Genomic DNA, 20495 nt, shown 5'->3' with positions numbered 1-20495 from the left:
AAAATAAAATCAAAATTAAAATAAATAATAATAAAATATATATATATATATATATATATATATATATATATATATATATATATATATATATATGTATATATATATACATATATATATATGTATATATATATATACGTATATATATATACATATATATATATATATATATATATATATATATATATATTACCAATAAAATAAAATAAGTCTCAAAATATTTTTTTTGAACAAACTAATTAAAATAAGTCTAAAAAATTACAACTACACATTTTTAAACAAACAAAAAATAGGTCTCAAAATGACAATTACATGTTTTTTAAACAAACAAAATAAAAGGAGTCTCAAAATGACAATTACACATTTTTTAAACGGACAAAATGAAAGAAGTCTCATTACAATAAAAAAATTATTTGTATATATTACCCTGTTAACCCTGTTAAGTTCTAATTTCAAATAAGTTCTGTAGAAATGATATGTGTAGATTTTCCATTGATAATCCTGACACTGAGTTTAGTCGCTGTTAATTAATGTACAGTTTTGCTTTGATCATCATAAAAATCCAGCTCAAAACTAGAAAACTACGGAGCCCGGGAGGAGCTGTGGATAAAAATAAAATAAATAAATCGAGCGAATGATATAGCAGTTTATGCTCAAGCTTTCTTTAATTCGACTAAACCACTTGCAATTCATGCTCACAATTTCTTTAATTCAAATGAATGATTTCTTTATTTTGAGCTTACGATTTTTATGCACACTACGACAAGAAGCTCGAAGGGAATCGACTCCCCCGACGCAAGACGCCGCAGAGTTTATTGCAACCAAAGGAACATAAATACAGTCAATTCCAGTCATGAATAAAGGAAGTAAACATTTTACTGATGCAGGATGACCGTATGCGTGTTATATAAACCATATAAATGGATTACATAGGTAATCCAGCTATGGAAACAGCTAACAAATTTTGGGTATTGAAACATTTTCTGAATTACAGTTAAAGCTTTTAGAACGTTCAGTCTGTCACGTTTTCTGGATGTTGTTAGAAGGTTTTTATTTAAAGTTTAAACATTCTGGTAAAGTTTTGGGAACGTTACTTTTAACATTTCATTAATGTTAGTATTCGTCTAGCTGGAAAGATTGTTTGAGAAATGTTCTAATAACATTGTGATGCAAATCTTTATTTCACACATTTCTGTAGCGTTACAGGCTAACTTTCCTGGAACCTTTTTAAACCATTGATAAACATAATGTTTGCTGTTAGCTGGGTGTCCAAACACAACATTTGCTTTTGACTTATGTTGTGCAAGTGCAAAATCAATTCCGTCCCTGAAACAAGAAAAACCTTGGAGATCAAATGAGGCACAGTGTAAGATTACTGTAAAAATATTAAATAACTTACCTAACATTGTAGCTTAATAGAATCAAGATTCATCAAACCAGGCTAATTGTTTCATGTCCATGGCTGTCTAGCTGTGGTGGGTCTGTGCCCACTGCAGCCTCAGCTTTCTGGTCATGGCTGGTTGAGGTTTGGACCTGATGTGATTTTCCAGACATGTTGATCATTTTGAGATGCTTTTCTGCCCACCATAGGCAGCATCCTGCTGCAGAGATGACACTTTTTTCTTTTTATATCCCATTCTGAGTAACAGAAAGCATTGTGCAGAAAAGTGCAGGACGTCAGCAGAGAAAGAATCAATCAAAACAGCCCTACTGCCACCAGCAATCACGCCACGTTCAAAATCACTGAAATGACTGAAGATTTCATCCCCATTCTGGTGGTTGATGTGAACATTACCTGCATATTTGCATGATTTTATGCACTGCACGGATGCCACACATTCTTTTTATGTAGGGCAGCCAAACAAAGCAGAAGCTGGCCACATGTTCCATGCTCAAAAAGCACAATATCACAATCTTACCTTTTATAATATAATATGATAATAAAACATTAAAATGTAACTATTTTTAAACATTATCCTTCACAACCACAAGTGGCATAAATAATACTAAAATGCAAAAAATATATAATACAGATCCTTCAATTCTTTAAATCCTTTATGTAGACCTAAATATTTATAGTCCCTAAAATTGAACCCTGTGGGTCTATATATATATAACAAATAGAAAAAGATTAAATGTATGTTCTCAATCTGGATTAATAATTGAATCATGAATATAGGGTCTAAGGAGTTAAGATGTTTTCAGCTTCGTCTGCCAAACCATTGTTTTGTTGCAGTGATTTGTTTAATGGGATGCATGTGGGATGATATGACACAGGTATGTGAAAACAGAGAGAGGGAGCTTGCAGATCCCTACAGATGAGAGCAGCAATAAAAGCATAGATGCATTGAAATCAAGCATGCTTCAAGTATGGCTGCACGCTGCAGGAGATGCAGCAATCATTAAAGCTTAAGATTAAATAAAATATAAAGGAGGCATGTTTAAATAGCTGTTTAAAAACAGGAATATAAAGGCCTCACTTCACCAACCAGGTTCTCAATGCAAATTGTATTGTCATAACAGATTAGCTGACATGTTTAATCATTCTACAAACATGATCTTAATTGGATTATAATATCTTTGCATAAGGCTGAGGGGTTCGTGTGTGTTCTCAGGCATGCTGACAGGTGAGACAGAGCCTGACAACAGGAGAACAGGGAAAATAATACACATAAAACAAGGTGAATAGCTTCAGGAACCTGAGGAGAGCGCACACAGACATACTACTAGCAATGTCAGACAACAGTGGTATAAAGGTGTGGGAAGAAAACTGTTATATAAATGATTCACAAAATAAGGAAAAGATGGAAAGGAGCGAGTGGGATCAACAGGGGGTGACAGGACTACGTATGGATAGTGACGGGTTGATGAAAGGATAAATAATGAAATATTGAAGAGAGACTTGGCAGTGTGCCATGCAGAGCCACCCACCGGCCTCTAGACAGACACACACTCTCTCACACACAGCTGATTGGCTTTAGATCTCTGGTGTTGTATTGCCAGTGTAATGTCGACTGCTGGTTATGTGAGAATAATACATTTTCAGAAAGACAGGCACACAGTGGGGGGAGGGAGTCAAAAACAAAGATGCTCCCTCTCCACTCTCTCTACCTGAGACGGCTGAGGATGCACAAATGCTATCCGTATATAACAGAGTCAGTTAGTAACAGAATACATGTAACAGCATTACGTTATCAAGATACAGAAAACTATAACTGAAATATTTTACAGTTACACCATGTCAGGTGCGGGTGCAGGGAGGACGCGGAGGCGGACGCAAATGCAAACAAATAAGGGATTTATTAAAGAAAACAAATACAAAATACACTGGGAATAAACTGAAAACAGGACTGAGGAAACTGGGGAACACATAGAGCACTGACAGATGATAAACATACAAGGATCGACACCGGGGAAATGGAACACGGACCTTAAATAGAGGTGCACACACACAGGAAACAGGAAACACCTGGGATGAAGGGGCGGAGCTACAAATGAACACAGGTGAGTGGAAAAACACTGGGAATGAAACACAGAGGAGCCGGGTCACATGAGAACATACAGACAAGAGAACAGACAGGACATGACACACCAAAAACTTAATAATTCGATTATTGGTACATTTTAATAATATAATGAATACAAGCAGGGATTACAAGTATTTTACAGTCTAAACGTATAAATGATCACTATCTGACCATGTCTACTTTTAATCAAGTGAGCAGGCAAATGTTTATGACATTATGTTAAGCTTATTCTTTCTTTTTTAATGTTACACTTGGAGCTAATTCAATATAACAATGCTACCTGATGGAGAACTTTTTAAAGTGCCATTCCAGCATGGCATGCAGTAAAAACTGAATTATAATTATTATTATTTTTTTTTTATGAAAAAGAAAAGAATATTTATCAATTTTTATTTCAAATTATTCCCATTTTCTCCCCAATTTTCATGGCCAATTACCCAACCCACTCTGAGTAGCATCACAGCATAATACATTTTCAGACACCTTGTGCTGCAGATATCACCCTTTGGAGTGATGTGGGGAGAGAGCGCTATCTACCCACCCAGAGAGAGCAAGGCCAATTGTGATCTCTCAGGTCTCTGGTAGCCAATGGCAAGCTACATGAACAGGATTCGAACTGGCTATCTTCTGATCATAGTGGCAGCGCTTAGACAATCCTATTAAATTGATCTAATTTGCATGTCATATGGCCATATTTAAAATTGACCAAAAATATTAAACTCTATATTCATTATATCATGTGATAATTTAAAGACATACAACAATAACTTCACAAGCCTAGTCTCCAGTCTCCATCAATCCCGCTTACCTTAAACTGGTTCACAAACACTGTATTTTGCTTCAGCTTATTAAAACAAACACAGACAATATTTAATAATCAACAAGAGACACTAATGAATGAGAAAATACAGTATTGATGAAAGTGCTGTTGTTTAATGGCATGCAATGGATCATAAGCAAAGGACAGAAGACTCCTTTATTGATTACATTCAGATGATCTATGAGCTAAACAGTGCCATGACAAAAAAGACTAAAAAACAAAACACACACTCTGTTCTACATTCTGGGGGAAGAAATATAACAGTAAGTTCTAGTAAACACCCCTGTTAGAATCTCTGCTGCTGTAATTACTGCTCTTGAAAGCAGATGGAAATTTCAGGTGATTACTTCGTGTTTAAATTAGTGTTGATTGAAGAACATAGAGTTTTAATACCTGAAGCAAACAATATAGTCTTTATAAAGCGTAAACCCCTCACTGAGAGCTGATCCCTGCTTACTGAAGCTCCACGGATGTCTTTTTAATGTGATTCCAGAGTGGTCTCTTACTGACAGTCCAGCCAGACTATGCTTGACCCTGGTCAGACAGCTGATCCGAATAATAACATTCACATCAAAATTTTAGCCATCAGGTTAATATTTTATTCAAATGATCATAAACGAGTCAGCTAGGCAGGTCTGCTGGATGTTAATAAGTATAACTACTGTTTTTTTTATTATTGTTGGATTTTCTTAGACACTGTCTGCATTATAGTCTAAATCATAATTCTTATTTAAAGTTTGGGAGATAAAAAAAATATCTTTTAAAATGACATATCTGAATTAAAGTATAAATGTACTTGAATATAGCTTTAACATACATAGTAGCTGAAGTTTACATATCAAATCAAAACAGGAGACCATAAGATGTTTTTCTTTGTATTGAAAGCAGTAGTATTCCTGAGTGAGAATTGGACACAATGTTGTAATGAATGGCATAAATGTGTTTTTGCAACCATCATTGTAAAGCCAGATTAAGACAGACTGGTTTCAGTTTACTCAAAAAAAAAATACTTGCACTTGAACTCAAGGGCTGTCCCAATCCTGGATCATGTTGCTTGCCTTCAGCAGCCGGAGTCTGAGAGAGCACAATTTGCCTTGCTCTCTCTGGGTGTGTTGATGGCGCTCTCTCACCTCATCACTCCTAGTGTGATTGTTAGTTGGCACCGGTGTCTGTTAGATGATATATCAGAGCTGGGATGCTGCGCTTTCCTCCAAATGCAGCGCTGGCTACCCAGTGATGCTACATTAAATGGGTAACTGGATTTCCAAATTGTGGAGAAACTGGGTTAGATATAAAATTATTTTTAAAATCACTTATAGCAAGCTAAAATTTATTTGCTGTACTTTTATCAGTGTAGTAAAAGGTTAACAAGGAAATCTAGAATGTTCTTACACATTTACATTTGGTTAATTGACTGCACTGTTTAGAAATTATTGTGGAGATGTATGAATTTAGTATTAGGATAATTTTAGATTGTGATTGTTGAGTAATGTTGGATCAGTCTGTTCTTGTCTTAAAAAGATTTGTATCAGGTAAATTGGTGTTGCAATATAAGCCTATAAGATAACAATGTACTCTTAAGAGCGAGTTAATTGAAGGTAATTGAAGCTACTGGTTTTATATAGAACCGCTGACAGCTTAAAGAGCTATTGACTGCTTGACTGTTTCTTTGCCATATTGGTGCAAAACATTTGTTGATAATTCTAATCCAAATTCCACACCATTTACATTAAACACATTTACAGTCTTCACACTGACACTAATGGTAGAAAACATCTGCAGCCATGTTTGTCTGAATAGTACAAACTTACAGATACACTGAAGGGCCTGCCATTCTGTTCCGCTCTGTTGTTTAAAGAAGTCCAATCATTCCACCTATAAAATCCCAGATAATAAAACGTTCCTGTGTTTTTTTCCAGTGGATACACAGAGTAATGGAGTGTTGTCGTGAAATTGAATTTCTGAAAGTCTTCCTCTGAAGTTCACTGAGCTGAATGAATAAGGAGCCTCTAGAGCCGTGAGCTCTGAACCAGGCCTCCCTCTGTTCACCCTGTGTGACTGAAAATAATTACACAGGTGCGGCTATTAAATCACCACGCCTCCTGTATTAAATAGAGGGCTGATGGGTCACTGCTGTTTCTGCTTAACATAAAATCAAACCTACAGCCATTAGACATTTAAAACATTACTTTACAAGATGTGAGTGATTTAGTTTAAGGCCTATTGAGTCCTGAACATCAAATGAAGAAAACATTTATGCAGACAGATTTCCATTCTCTCAAATGATGCACATGCAGCATTCATGGAATTCCAGTGCATTACACTAATGTGGAAAAAAAGGCAGTGAACATTCATCAATAGAAAACCGGAATAACAAACAGAACAAAAATAATGTAGAGCATTATCACCAGAGGTTAAAGCTAAAATTTTTCAGCACCCGGCTATAACAGCTCAGTTTGATTTTTTACTTAATGCTGTATTAGGCAAGAACTGATAAACATTACGTCCAAATGCTTGAGGACACTCTAATAAATACATAAACCTGCTTTTTCTTGCCCCCATTGTGGATATAGGTGTGCACATGCACACATCCAGCTTGTCCAGTAAAATAACAATGGGAAATAAACACTAACCATTAGGCACCTTTCCTAATGTCAGATAAAACAATGAATGAGCAGCTGTTCCAGTACCATAAGGGTAATTTACACTTGTGTAAAACCCACTTAACACATGCTTTTCAGAGTGGTCTCTTACTGACAGTCCAGCCAGACCATGCTTGACCCTGCTCAAACAGCTGATCAGAATAATAACATTCACATCAACACTTTAGCCAGCAGGTTAATATTTTATTCATATCATAATCAGAAATGTGTCAGCTAGGCAGGTCTGCTGAATGTTAATATGTATAACTACTGTGTTTTTGGATTGTTGTTGTATTTGTTTTGACACTGACTGCATTATAGTCCAAAACATGATCCTTATTTAAAGTTTGGTAGATAATAAAAAACATTAACTGAATAAATTATCAAATTGTCAATTACAGTACACTTTTAAAAAGATAGATTTCAAACATATCTGAATTAAGGTATAAATATAATTGAATATAACTTTAATAAACATAGCCAATTGGCACCTTTACTAATGTCAAATGAAACAAAGAAGGGACAGCTGTTCCAGTACTGGGAGATTCACGTACATACTTTACACATGCTTTTCTGGACAAGCTGAGAGATACAGAACCCTCATTGAAAAATGAATGTGGACTGAGGTAGTAGAGTAATACTTTAACAGAATATGACTCAACGATTAATCTTTTTTTTTTTTTTACCAAAGGTAAGCTACATAGTACACTACATTAACAACAATCTGCCCCCAAGCGTGGCAGAGTTGAGAAAATTCACCAATCAGAAAAGGTATTTTTCAAAATACATTGGATTGGATTTGTTTGTTTGTCCCTGTGAGTGTGTTTGTGTGTGTGTGTGTGTGAGAGAGAGAGAGAGAGAGAGAGAGAGAGGAGGCCTTTCAAATTAAAGTCTAGAAGTGCACAGATTTATCAAACTGAAAGTAGATTTGGTGAACTGCTTCAATTTCCATTGATTTAGAGTCAGTGGTGAAACTTGCTGCCGCATTGCTGTGTGTGGTGCTGGAGAATGTAGCACTGCGACAGAAGAGACTGAGCTGAAACACATCTTGACAACCAAGATTACCTTTAAATGCTTTAAGTGTCAGAAAGTACAACCTGAGTACAGGAAAGAGTATATCATGTATAAACACTCATGAATTCATAATATAGTGCTCTCTAAAAGCAAAAACCTCTAATATACAATATATACAATAATATACTGCAGCCACAGCTGCCTTATGAATATGTGACTCATAAGACAAACAGAAATGCAGGTCAGCTGTTCCTACTGTAATAAACAACAATATAAATATAACTTAGCATATGAGTCTGTCATAATATTACATCTATCTGAACAATATTGTCAAGGTCAACACTGAACCATGGGCTCTATAGGAACTAGCCAGATTGCTTGTTTCAGCAAAGTGCTGCTAGAAAATGATCCTCTGTGGGATTGTAACAAACTGGCTAACCGTTGCTCTCTATTCATGTAAGTGAATCTTGCACGCCCATGACCATGTTGCTGGTTTACTGGTTGTGCTTTAATGAAACACTCTTGATAGGTATTGACCACTAATGTTTTAACAAAACAAGGATAAACTATTTAAATGAAAACTCTGAAATATCCATCAAGCTTAATTGATAGTGAGGAATTTATTGTAATAAAGTTTGCTTTTTGGAAAACTAACAAAAGGTTTATGTGGAGTAATCCTGGAGTAATCCAGCTCTTAATGATAGTTTGTTGCAGCTACAGCGTGACCTCAGGGGACATCTCCAGAGTGGGGACAAAATGAGCTTAGAGGTTTCCATGACAACATTGTACAGGTCATGTTTGTGTGTGTTTGTGTGTTTTATGTGATGCAATACTAAGATCAGTGCAGATCACATCTGCACTTTTACAGTTGGTAAAAAAAGAAAAAACAAAGGTGTGTGTGTGTGTTAAATTAATTTAATTTAATCATGGACAGTGATTTCATGATTATTTAAATTATGTTTTCTCAATGTGAAAATATATACATTTTTGAAACTACACAAAACTTTTGTGTGACAAAAACACCTACATTTGACCAATCCAACTCAATTTAATTAAACCAATTGAATGACTCCCTGAGTTTGTGCAATGTGCATGTCAAATGAATTGTGTTTGTTTATCCTGACATATACTAAATAGATCAGTCAATATCTTAGACTATATGTTACAAATGATCAAAAACCATTTTCAGAAATGCTGATGGCATAACCATAGGATGCAATGCACAGCCACACTTGTTCTTACAGCCTTTAACACGAAGGCCAAGAGAGGACAATTTAATGTAAATTACAAGTAACCATTACATTAAATGTGGGTGTGATCATGCCAGCTTATTATTATTTTTCTGTAGTGAGTCTTAAAATGAAGAATCCCTATTTTTGACACAGGCTGTGGCTAAAAGGGTGAAACCGGTTTCCCTGTCCCAGTTGTTGGATCAAAATTGGATCAGAATCAGTTTTCTATTCATTCTGATATTAATAGTATTCAATTTTTTTTTTTAAAAACACATTGTGTGTGTTTTAAACATTGTGTTTTATTCCACATACAGATGCAGGTTTGATACCTCTGACTAAACTCACACCATGTGACTGAGGAGTCCGTTCTAAAGCATATACACGTATTTGTGGTTTCATTTCCAGCCTCCCTGTGCAGACACATCTGAACCAATTCACCTGAGATATTTATCAACTAGAGCTGCAAGATGCAATTACAATCAGCTCGCTCCTATAGGAAAGGCCTGAACTGGTTTACTATGCTAAACACATTAGCATGCATCCATTACTGCTGGGCTCTAATGGCCTTCTAATGGTCCCCTTCAATCAGCTTCCAGCAGCAATGGAGACTAAGAGCAATCAGCCCTTTTACCTACAATGCTACCCTCTCTGAGATTTAAATAGTCAGGTCTAACACCATGAGACCCCCAGAGGGTCAGTGTACAGGAGAGTCGGCAGCTTTACGAGGCAGAAAAGTCAAATCTAGTGTTTGTCAAACACAGACCTACACATGGTATCAAGATGGCATGTGCTACACTTACATTTTGAATTCTTTCATTAGCAATAATGCTTATTTTATGTTTCAATTACTTAAGATGATTTCACAGTGTGCCATAAGGCATCATTTACTCTGTATTGTGATCTAGCCGTGATTTGCTCAGGCAACACTACTGAGAAATGACTGAAAATATGGCACACTACTGTATTTGAACTTCTGAAAAGGACACTGTCTTTTAACCTCACATATTTTCTAAATCCTTCTTATCTTATTTTATTAAAGATGACACAGAATAGGAAAACTGTATTTCTTCGTCTGACACAGTAGAATACTAAGAGTTGGTACATGGACGTAATGTACACTGACATGCCTAATATCATGGGACAGGAACTATAGTTGCTTGTCTGTTTGCATGGAAAATTCTAGGCAGACACCATCGCTGTTCTAAATGGTGTGTATGCTAAAAGCCACCAGTTCCATGTGGCTCCAGTCATTCTATATCTGCAGCAAAAGCAATGACCACTCACACAAAGCATTCTTGTTCTTTGTTTTTATTTGGTATTTTGGCTGTGAATTTAGAACACATAAGGAAAAACAGTAAGTAGAGACAGTGCCATCATACAAGTCACCACAATCAAAAAGATCAAGCAGCTAGGCAAAAGAAATGAGGTTAAATTTGGATTAATTTAGGTTTAAATTGGCTTCTCTTAACAAGTGATATAATACTACAGGTTCACTGATGTTGCTGTGGAGTGTGTGAGAGTGTGTGAGACAGAAACCTCTTCCTCAGCCTGTGAAAAGACAGCTAGATAATTGAAGGAAGGAAAGACGGGCAAGCGCACGCTTTTTCCTTATGGATCTGTACGTTGGCACAATCGATCCGCCTCTGTTGCCACGCCAATTAGAGAACTCTGGCAAATGAGCTTTTAATATCAGTCAGATTGATGTGAATCCTATTCTCTTCGACATCTCATATTCATTCTTCTCACATCTCACAGGCAGATGGGCTCTCGAGTGCACTGTTACAAATAAAGATGCTACTTAGGGTTCCTCTGCAATGACAGAACGCATGTTTGGAAAATAAGATCTGTGATTAAGAACATTTTTAAGGTGAAGGTTTTTAAATCACTCACAGATCTCTTTTACAATCATCACAATGAAAAGTGATTCTTCTGTAGCCATCCCTCAAAGTATATCTTGCAGCACGTTCATTATGAGTGTATTAATGTCATTGGTTAAGAGGGTTGGGTCCTATTAATATGATCCATGAAATGCCATATCAATATGTGAATGTAGGTCCAGAATCAGTTAGTCAAATAATTAATCCATCCAAAAGGGAGCTAATGCATTCTGGTAGCAGCAACTGTTGTGAGGTTGGAAAAGCTTTACCAGACATAAACGAAAATCCAATTTCACTTTATTTAGTTTACTGTTCAGTTCAGATTCACTACTTAAAATCCTTCTACTCAACATAGTATATAAATTTTTCTGTTGGGCCAAAACCTTATAATGTATCTCTGTTTCTTTAAACCATATAACCATATTTCTAAAATGTAAATTTTATAGAAGAAGAGCTTAATTTGTAATGAAAGTTAATGTAAACTGATTTAATTCAAGTTTACTTTGGAGCATTTAATTTGGTTCCATCTTTATCATTACAATTTTGACACAATGTAAAAAACACCTCATTTCACATTTTGTCAAAAAGTCTAAAATTTCAAAAATGGAGATACGAGGTTTTGTGACAGCACGGTACTGGCCTACTATGTCATATATAATATAATCTAGTCAAGTTGGAACAAGCATTGGATTTGTCACCATTCTCATATTTTCAGTTAGAATAGTGACTAAACCAATACGGCAATCTATCATAATTATTAACTTAACTTACACACGCATACAAAATAAATAAATATCTCTATTTTTTTCTAAAGTCATGCACAACCATTTCTCATTCTGACAACATTTTGTAAAGGTTGTCCAACCTCTCAACAGTTGCTACCTACTCATTTATGGGCAGAGCACGTATAGGTTAATTGACCCGGCTCTCAGGGTGAGAAGGATGGCTTAGTTTTCTCTGTCTTGCCAATCTGTCCTACCACTGCTGATCTGCTACATACAGCACAATAAAAAACGACCTGCCTCTCGATTATGATCGACTTTTACTTTTACACCCGTCTCTCTCTCTCACTGTCCTTCTTTTTGGTTCGAGACCTCGGTCTCAAAATGGTTAAAGCTTTTTCGGTTTAGTTTTCAATGACACAAAGAAAAAGAAAGCAAATGTTAAACCATTGTTTTTCTCTTAATTAATTCACTCTATCTATGAATGTTTTTTCTCTACAGTCTTTGTTTTTCTACTTTTTTTTTCTAACCAGTGGGTCAAAAATATAAATTGTGCAGGAAAGCATTGGTAAAATTCTGTTCTATTGTATCCTCAATTTGGATCAAGGAACAGATATGTTAAATATTGCTTTTAAATAATGATCATTGTGCTGCTGTATTTTGGTTATACGTTTGGTTTGAAAATTCTTTGACCCACTGATATTTTATCAGGTTTCTAACAAATATTTTCAGAAAGTCCCTCCACTTCTATTACAAACAAAAGAGAAGGAAAAAAAATAAACCATCAATAATAATATCAATAATTAAAATATTAACAGTAATAACACTGTGAACAAAATGCAAATAAAATGGTTTCTGGCTCATTTTTTCACTGAGCTGCAGAAAATACTGCAAAACTGTGGGAATAAAAGGTAGAAAAGAAAGTAAGTTCTACAAAAAGAACAAGCATTTCAAATCTATGGTCTACCACGGGACAAATCCTGCTATACAGATACAAATCATCCAAAAATCCTCCTAAAAACTCTTTTTTTTCTTTTGGTATCAATCTGCTTCACTTCTTTCATTCAGAAAAGGAAATAGGACAGGGGTAAAGTCTGTGGAAGACAGTTAAAGCTGCAGGCATCGTGGATAAACATTTAACATTCATTGAGGTTTGTAGAGGCAACCCTGGAGCGTAGTAGGGCGTCTTTAGAAAAGCAGGTCTGTTTCCTGCAACTGGTGCAAAAAACAGCCTATTATTCAGGTCTTAGTTAAAAAAAACGTACCAGGATTGGACTCTCAAAACTTTACAGTACCTACTTGTAAGCTTCTGCAAAAGATCTATAAAACAGTCAAGTTCTTTGGTTCCATTCTTGAGTTACTGTACAAAAGTAGTTCCCTTGAATCTGTTTCGTTAGGTAATCTTATGAGGACATGTGGCCACTACTAGCCCAAGGTTTGACCATTTAACTGTTATCCAGTCACAGAACACACAAACATATACATACACATACATATACAGTTCATATCACACACCGCCATACATGCATAATGTACATACACGCATGTTTCTGTGCTTTGGTTAAGGGAATGTTACAAAAGATAAAGACTATGAATGTTAAAATAGTTACAAGGTATTTGGTTACATCATTATTATTAGTCTACTTATTTGGCAATTTCAACACTATCAAAATGAGAGGACCGGACGGATCCCTCTCTGGTATCAACATAGAAAATCTCAGTGAAAATATATCCCATTTTCATTTTGGTTATTCTTAAAAAGTTAAACTGTATATTCAAACAAAACGTGACAGTTCCACGTACACAGCAGGAAGTCAGAACGAGGATATCATAGACTGACACTTACTGTCAATCAAGGCTTTTTCAGGCATCCTCATTTAAAGGCAGCAATTTGGTATGAAGCTTTTGGTTTACTTCATTTAAAGCACTTTGACTTCACGATGACTTCCTCTGGCAACAGGAACTTTAGAAAACATTTCAACACAATGGTGTGGGTTTATCTCTTAAAGGAAGGTTTTGGATGAGAAAACGAACAAAAACCATTTTAATTTTACATCTTTGGATATCATTAAGCATGTTTCTTCTTCATGTCGAAAGCTATTTTTCAGCATGTTTGTGGAATGTTGAATGGTGCCATGCCCAGAGAGCATGCTGGAGTGCTGCATCCTCTCAGTGAGCGCCAAGCAATCTCAACCTTCACCTCACTGCATCTGCAAGTTCCACCGAAACCAATTTGGCATCTGAAGAGTCGACCTGTTTGGCTTGACCTCTTGGACTTTGGATCAGCTTAGTGTTAAGCTTTGGATCATTAAGCATCCTCTGGTGTGGTGGGATGGAAGTGAGACACATGAGGGATTCTGAGATCATGGTTTCATGGCGTTGGAAGGTGAAGACTCCATAGAAAGGCCAGAATGTTTCATTTCCTAGCGGAAATGATGAATTCTTTGGGGTCCATACTTTCTATGAAGCATTCCATTCCAGTGTAGCAATCTCTTCTTTATTTGGGATGAATCTCTTTGCAATAATACTCCTGTCTGGGTCTACATTATCCCGTTTTGTCTTTTTCTTTGGAGGCAGGTAAACTAGACAGGAGATTTTGTCAAATCTGGGTCTTGACAGAATCCAAGACGCTGTCAGAGGGATAATGCAATGGAGGTACTATTTCACCATTGACATCTGTGCTCATCTGTGCTCATCTGTGCTTTAGTGAAGGATCTTGGAGGATGATGATCATTCAGTGACACAAATCAGCCGGGGGGTTAATGGGAATCCGAGATGGAGGTTTCACCTATGGGTTTTCCCTCAGCTGTAATGAACTGTAGCTCGATCAAAGCTGGGTCGAAGGTATATAGCAGCACTGATGTGTCAAACCAGGGTCAAACTCTTCATGGAGGTTACCAGGTGGGCATTCCGAGTGCAGGTTCTGGAGGTGGCTTGGCACTGGCATGGGCGCGGGCACTGACATCGACACTGGCTCCAGCGAAAGCAGTGTGTGTGTGTGGAGCTTAACAGATGGGGCCCATTTATCAGACTTCTCAGAGCGGAGTGAGAGCACTGATTAGATATCAGCACCTCCAATTCACTTAATCACAGTCCTCGCAAGACAACTGATCCTAGGTCAGGACTCATCTACTCCAAGAGATGTTTGATAAATGCAGCCCAGAATCTTTATATTTTTGGTTGAGGTAGGCTTGATAAAACAGCAGCAAGCTAATGCTAGCAACAATGGCTCATACATTGTGAGGTAGCTGTCTTTGGAGGTATATAGCTTTTGGTGGGTTCCTACTACAGATAGGAAAGGGGAAATGTTCTGGGAAGGGAAGGTTGGGATGGGGCTCTATCGCCTTTATGATCTCTCCATGTCGGCCTGCCTCGAGGCTAGTCAGGTGAAGAGTATATAATAACATCTATATCAATTCATTCAGACTCACACAACCACAAGGCAACTTGTATTATTTTGGAATAAGGCTAAAGACAGGAACATGCTTCCTCTGTTCCTTATTGGTTTAAACAACAGCAAATACTGTAGCTAATCACAGTGTGGCTAGCTTATTTGGCACAATGCTAGGAGAGCACAGATGCTCTATTAAAGCCAAGAATATAAACTTATTTGTGTTATCTAGAATAGAACATCTTATTACCAGAGGACACTTTGCTAAAGGGAGAATTTGGTATGAGCAGAAAGTCCTCTGATATTAAAACATAGCTAGATTTTGGTTTTCTGGTTTTGTTTGCTTTGGTGCAAACAAAGGTTAAACCTCTGGAGTTCGTAAATTTTAAAATGTCCATAAAGTTCCTGTTTTTTTTAAATAAATATTTGAGATAAAACAGTGCAGTAATTTGTGTAAATTATGAATTCTGTCTGTGTTTTAAATAAAAAACTGACCAATGGACAATCAGGAAATCCCCAAAAAATAGATAATAATTAGGGAATGGCCTTTAAATGCAGCCATCAAAATAAACTTGGAGCAACACTCAGGCACAAATCAGGCATTGGGGCATGATGAAAATCCTAATCCTTATTTACAGTCTAATAACTCTGCATGTAAGTGACACATGAGCTTTGATTGCGATAAGATGCAACCAAAAGGGGAGACTCTACAAATTTATAAACATCAAACTTGATGCACCAGCAAGTTTGTGAACCCCAGGAAATTGAAGTAAAGCTCTCAGTAAGTGACTTACTAGCTGTTATAATATAATGTGGTGTGCACCATGACGTCCTAAGGCGATCATTTGGTTGGTCTGTGTGAATGTGCAGATAACACACTGACACACAGATCTTCAAGGCATTACACTTTGGTCCAGAGAATTAAAAAAAGTAAATGAATTCTTGTCATCATATTAGTGCAGAATAATCATCTACTACTATCAGTGAACAGTTACTCTGAGACCTGTTAAGAGGTCAGTCAGGTTAGCCCTTCTTCATCATTAGCAGCAGATTTGTGTTGTTTTCAGATAAACCAGACATGTTTAAAAGAGGGGTTTAAGGGGGGCTTTGGTGGGCAGGCCGAGTGGAGAGACCACACAGGGAGGCGGAGAGCTGGAGTAATGGGATTAGAGCCAGTGCTAGCCAGTGCCCGCACCTGTGCCAGGTAGATTTGCTGTATGCTGCTCTATGAGAACCTGGCACTGCGCTGGGCGAGCCTGGTTTTGACCCTGGGGAAAGAGATCAGAAGTGATAATCAGTGGGAGTCAGTCAGAGCAATCAATCACCTGCTCATCTGATCAGCAATCCTGTACTCTCAAAGCCTGTGACCTTCTTTCTGTGTAACTCTCACAGGCTGCGATCCATCACTGCATAAATCTCATTATTGATAGACGGAGAGATGCTTTTTGCAACAGGATCAAACAGTGACGACTGTGCTGAATCTTAAAACTAAAACATTCATTCTGCTACGACTATACATCCATTTTGTTGCTGCTGGACCCAAAATTTCTTAAAAACTTTACAGGCAAAGGAAAAACCCTTCTTAGCTTCCAATGAAAAAATAACTGATGAGTTTCTTTGATTTTACCAAAATAAAAACCTCTGGAATATAATCAAGAGGAAGATGGATGATCACAAGCCATCAAACCAAACTAAACTGCTTGAATTTTTGCACCAGGAGTGGCATAATGTTTTTCAAAAGCAGTGTGTAAGACTGGTGGAGAAGAACATGCCAAGATGCATGAAAACTGTGATTAAAAACCAGGGATATTCCACCAAATATTGATTTCTGATCTCTTAAAACTTTATGAATATGAACTTGTTTTCTTTGCATTATTTGTGGTCTGAAAGCTCTGCATCTTTTTTGTTATTTTACAGTCATTTCTCATTTTCTGCAAATAAATGCTCTAAATGACATTTTTTTAATTTGTAATTTGGGAGAAATGCAATTTATAAAAAAAAAACAACAATGTTGCTTTAACTCAAACATAAACCTATAAATAGCAAAATCAGAGAAACTGAAGTGGTCTCTTATTATTCCAGAGCTGTATATTTGGGGCTTTTCTATTGGCCCATTCATTGTGCAGCGGTAAAACAATGTAACAAAAAAAAGCTGTAATAAATGTTAAGATATTATGTCAAAAATTTAAAATGGTGATATATTTTGCAGGTCACTAACCATATAGATTTTAAACAAAAAGCAACAAAATGTATTGTATTGTATCTTTCATTTTGTGATAAAAAGTCTACTTTTTTAGCATACTGTGGATATCCTAATGGCATAAAGAACAATGTGAATATATAATGTGTGGGAGAGTATTTGAATAGCAGTTTTTTAAAAATCTGCCACTTCTAATGCATTCTATATTGCAATAAATAATGTGTTTTTCCAATAATATTGTGATCCAATGTTGTACCATATCACCAAGCCTTAATTTTAATGTATGTTAATGTATTCAATATTCATTTAACATCCTTTCTGAGCTTTAGCTCTTTAACCAATATATAGCTTCTACAGGTCCTTGTAATACAAACTGGAGCACACTGGGGCAGATCTTAGCGATTTCTGTATCTGAGGCCTACCTGAGACACTAGTTCAATGGCTTGAGTCGGATGTGTCACTCCATGTTTGGGAATGCCATTATTCTGAGTATGGTGTCCTCCATCTTCTGCTCTAGGAACAGACCAGCTGTCCTGAGTGCCTTTCCTGCAGAGAAAACTGAAGACAGCATTCCAACAGTTAGAACAAATATATTCTAAAACAAATGCATTTTTAATGTTTTAAGTTTAAACCTATTACATTTTGATAGTTTAATAGTTATTGACAATTATAGCACATTTCAATGATTTCTCACTCATGATTCATTGAAACAAGCTGATACATCCTCTTAAAATTGATGATTCCTAACATTTATAAAAAAAGTGAAAACATGGCTTTTTGAAGAAAATCATGATCATATCATTGTGCAATTTAGTTTTATCTTTTTCCGACATTAAACAAATGAACAGCTATAAATTTAGACTTAAACCTGTTGGTATATAAATTAGCAATTTTAATAAGTTATTTTACAGTTATTTACTCCACCATTAAAACAAGATAATAAAAAACATGTCTGATGTTTTGCAGAACACCAGCTTACCTGCGGCGATATCCGAACATGAGGAAGAGCACACAGAAGATGATACAGGCCATACCAATATGGACTCCCACCACTATTCCCCCCAGTGATCCGTCACTGTCCTTACAATTACACAGACTCTCCTCTCCTGAGAAAATAAAACAACACACAGTCAATTACGGCAATCTGGAAATAGTAAAATATTACACCATTATGTAGTCATACCATCTTGCTCCAGATTTGAAGGTGTTGTTGTTATGGTTTTACCTGCGCTGGTTTTAGCAGTGGTTCCATCTTCAGCCAGTGACACCAGTCTCTTGGAGCAGTCACTCTCACCGTTTCCATTGTAGGCCACCAATTTGACTTCATACACAGCACCAGCATCTAAACACATAGATAAAAACACACTTAATTAAACTTGTATAGTGAATAATTTACGCTGAACTTACCATAGAGTAAACTAGATATATAATCATCAGGATAGAATCGATAAAAATGCCATGATGGTCAGTTAGTGGTGAAATGACTAGATCTGGTATTCAGTAAGCCCAGGCAATACTGATGACTAATGTGGTTTGATAGGCTATGTTCAAGCTACATTGCAAGATTTATTGATTATTGATCAATTCCAATGTTTTCCTTAGATCAGATTTGGTGTCACAATCAGATCTCCATGGTTCAAATTCAGAAGTGTAAGCAACCAGTATCTGTATGTAACACATGTTCACACTGCTACATTTATGTCACCTGCATTGTTGCTTTACCCTGTTGCATTTGCTGGCCCTGTTGCAGGAGGTGCATGTGCACTGATAAAAGATGCATAAAATTCAATCTCACTGCTCACACGCTAATCAAATTTGTATCTGATCTATACCCAAACATAAAAGTGTCTTAAATCTAATTTGAAATTATTGTTTTTGACACAGAGCTGTGTAAATTTAGGCCAAAAAATTAGATTCAAGTCAATTTAAGTGCTGTAAATGTATACACAGTGTTCATTTCATTTGGCGTTTGTGAAGATTTTAGAAACAGTTCTGGAATTATTAACTTTTAAGTAACTTTTTTTAAGGATTTTAAGGTGTAATAAATTTAACTGTACTATTGTACAATACACACAGCTCCCAAAAAATCCAAATAAATTCCATCACATTTTTTTATTGTGACATGATTTGTTGCTTACTGTAGAATACAGTATTAATTCCACTTATAACTTCTGATCTGCTTCATTGTGTTTTTCAGGATTGTTAAAAAAAAGTACTTCTATGATCTCTCTTTCTTTTAATTCTTTCTATAGCACATCAAACCATTTTCATGCAACAAAGTAGTGTCTCATTGTATGTGCCTTAATATATACTGTGTATAAACACATAAACACATACATAACAAAGTGTATATCGTTGGTGTCCCATGAAAACCAAGCATCACCAAAACAGAAACTTTACAGGAGAGAGAAAATACCTTCTAAACTTTCAATGAAAGTCAATGTAAAAATAGGCACAGTGTAAGGTACAGTTTATCTGTTCAAATTATGTAGTAAATCTAGAAAAATTGAGATACATTTTTATTGGACAGCGACGATATACATGCACGCTCTCACACTTACCAAGTTGTCCAACAGTGTAGGCATTAGTGTGGCAGGACATCTGAACTGGACCCTGGAACTCTCCGTGGGGGACCCTGCGGTAGGACAGTCTGAAGCCCTCCACTTTGCCAGGTTTGTTGGGCAGCTCCCACAGGACTTGCACTGATGTGACATTCACCACTTTAGTGAAGAACGCAGGTGGAGTGGGAACTAGAATAAACAGAGTGACCAGAGTAAAAAGTATTAGTATTAATTTTAGTATTAGTTTTATACAGCTGTGACCCAGGGCATTGCACACGGTCATTCTAACTGAGAGGAATATACAGGTGGGCGGACAGTGCAGAGGCTAGAGTGGGACAGATGTTTAAACATCTGGAGGAGCAGAAGATCATATTACACTCAGAAATAGAAGTTAGCAAGACTGAAGGACAGAGAGAGGAGAGAGTTTGTACACCCTGTATATTATATCTCAACATTTTCATGAGTGTGTACTCATACATAATAATAATTATTAAAAATATAAATGTAAAAAA

The 20495-nt window shown here is 36.3% G+C and overlaps 1 protein-coding gene across 1 annotated transcript in view; it reads right to left on the bottom strand.

Annotated features, from left to right (window-relative positions):
- Nucleotides 1–10524: 10524 nt before the first annotated feature.
- Nucleotides 10525–20495, bottom strand: part of si:ch211-57n23.4 (immunoglobulin superfamily DCC subclass member 3) — a 33004-nt gene continuing 23033 nt past the window's right edge. Inside the window, exons 10-14 of the mRNA XM_015608490.3 lie at nt 19984–20172; nt 18648–18764; nt 18402–18528; nt 17845–17980; nt 10525–16490 (exon numbers count right to left, since the gene is read on the bottom strand). Coding sequence (XP_015463976.3) covers nt 16401–16490; nt 17845–17980; nt 18402–18528; nt 18648–18764; nt 19984–20172 — 659 coding nt within the window. The 3' untranslated portion in view covers nt 10525–16400. The remainder of the gene's footprint in view (nt 16491–17844; nt 17981–18401; nt 18529–18647; nt 18765–19983; nt 20173–20495) is intronic.

This window comes from Astyanax mexicanus, chromosome 3 (assembly GCF_023375975.1).
Source record: "Astyanax mexicanus isolate ESR-SI-001 chromosome 3, AstMex3_surface, whole genome shotgun sequence".
In the NCBI taxonomy this organism is placed as follows: Eukaryota; Metazoa; Chordata; class Actinopteri; order Characiformes; family Acestrorhamphidae; genus Astyanax; species Astyanax mexicanus.
The sequence above is the reverse complement of the archived record's forward strand: the minus strand, read 5'-3'. Positions and strand labels throughout refer to the sequence as shown.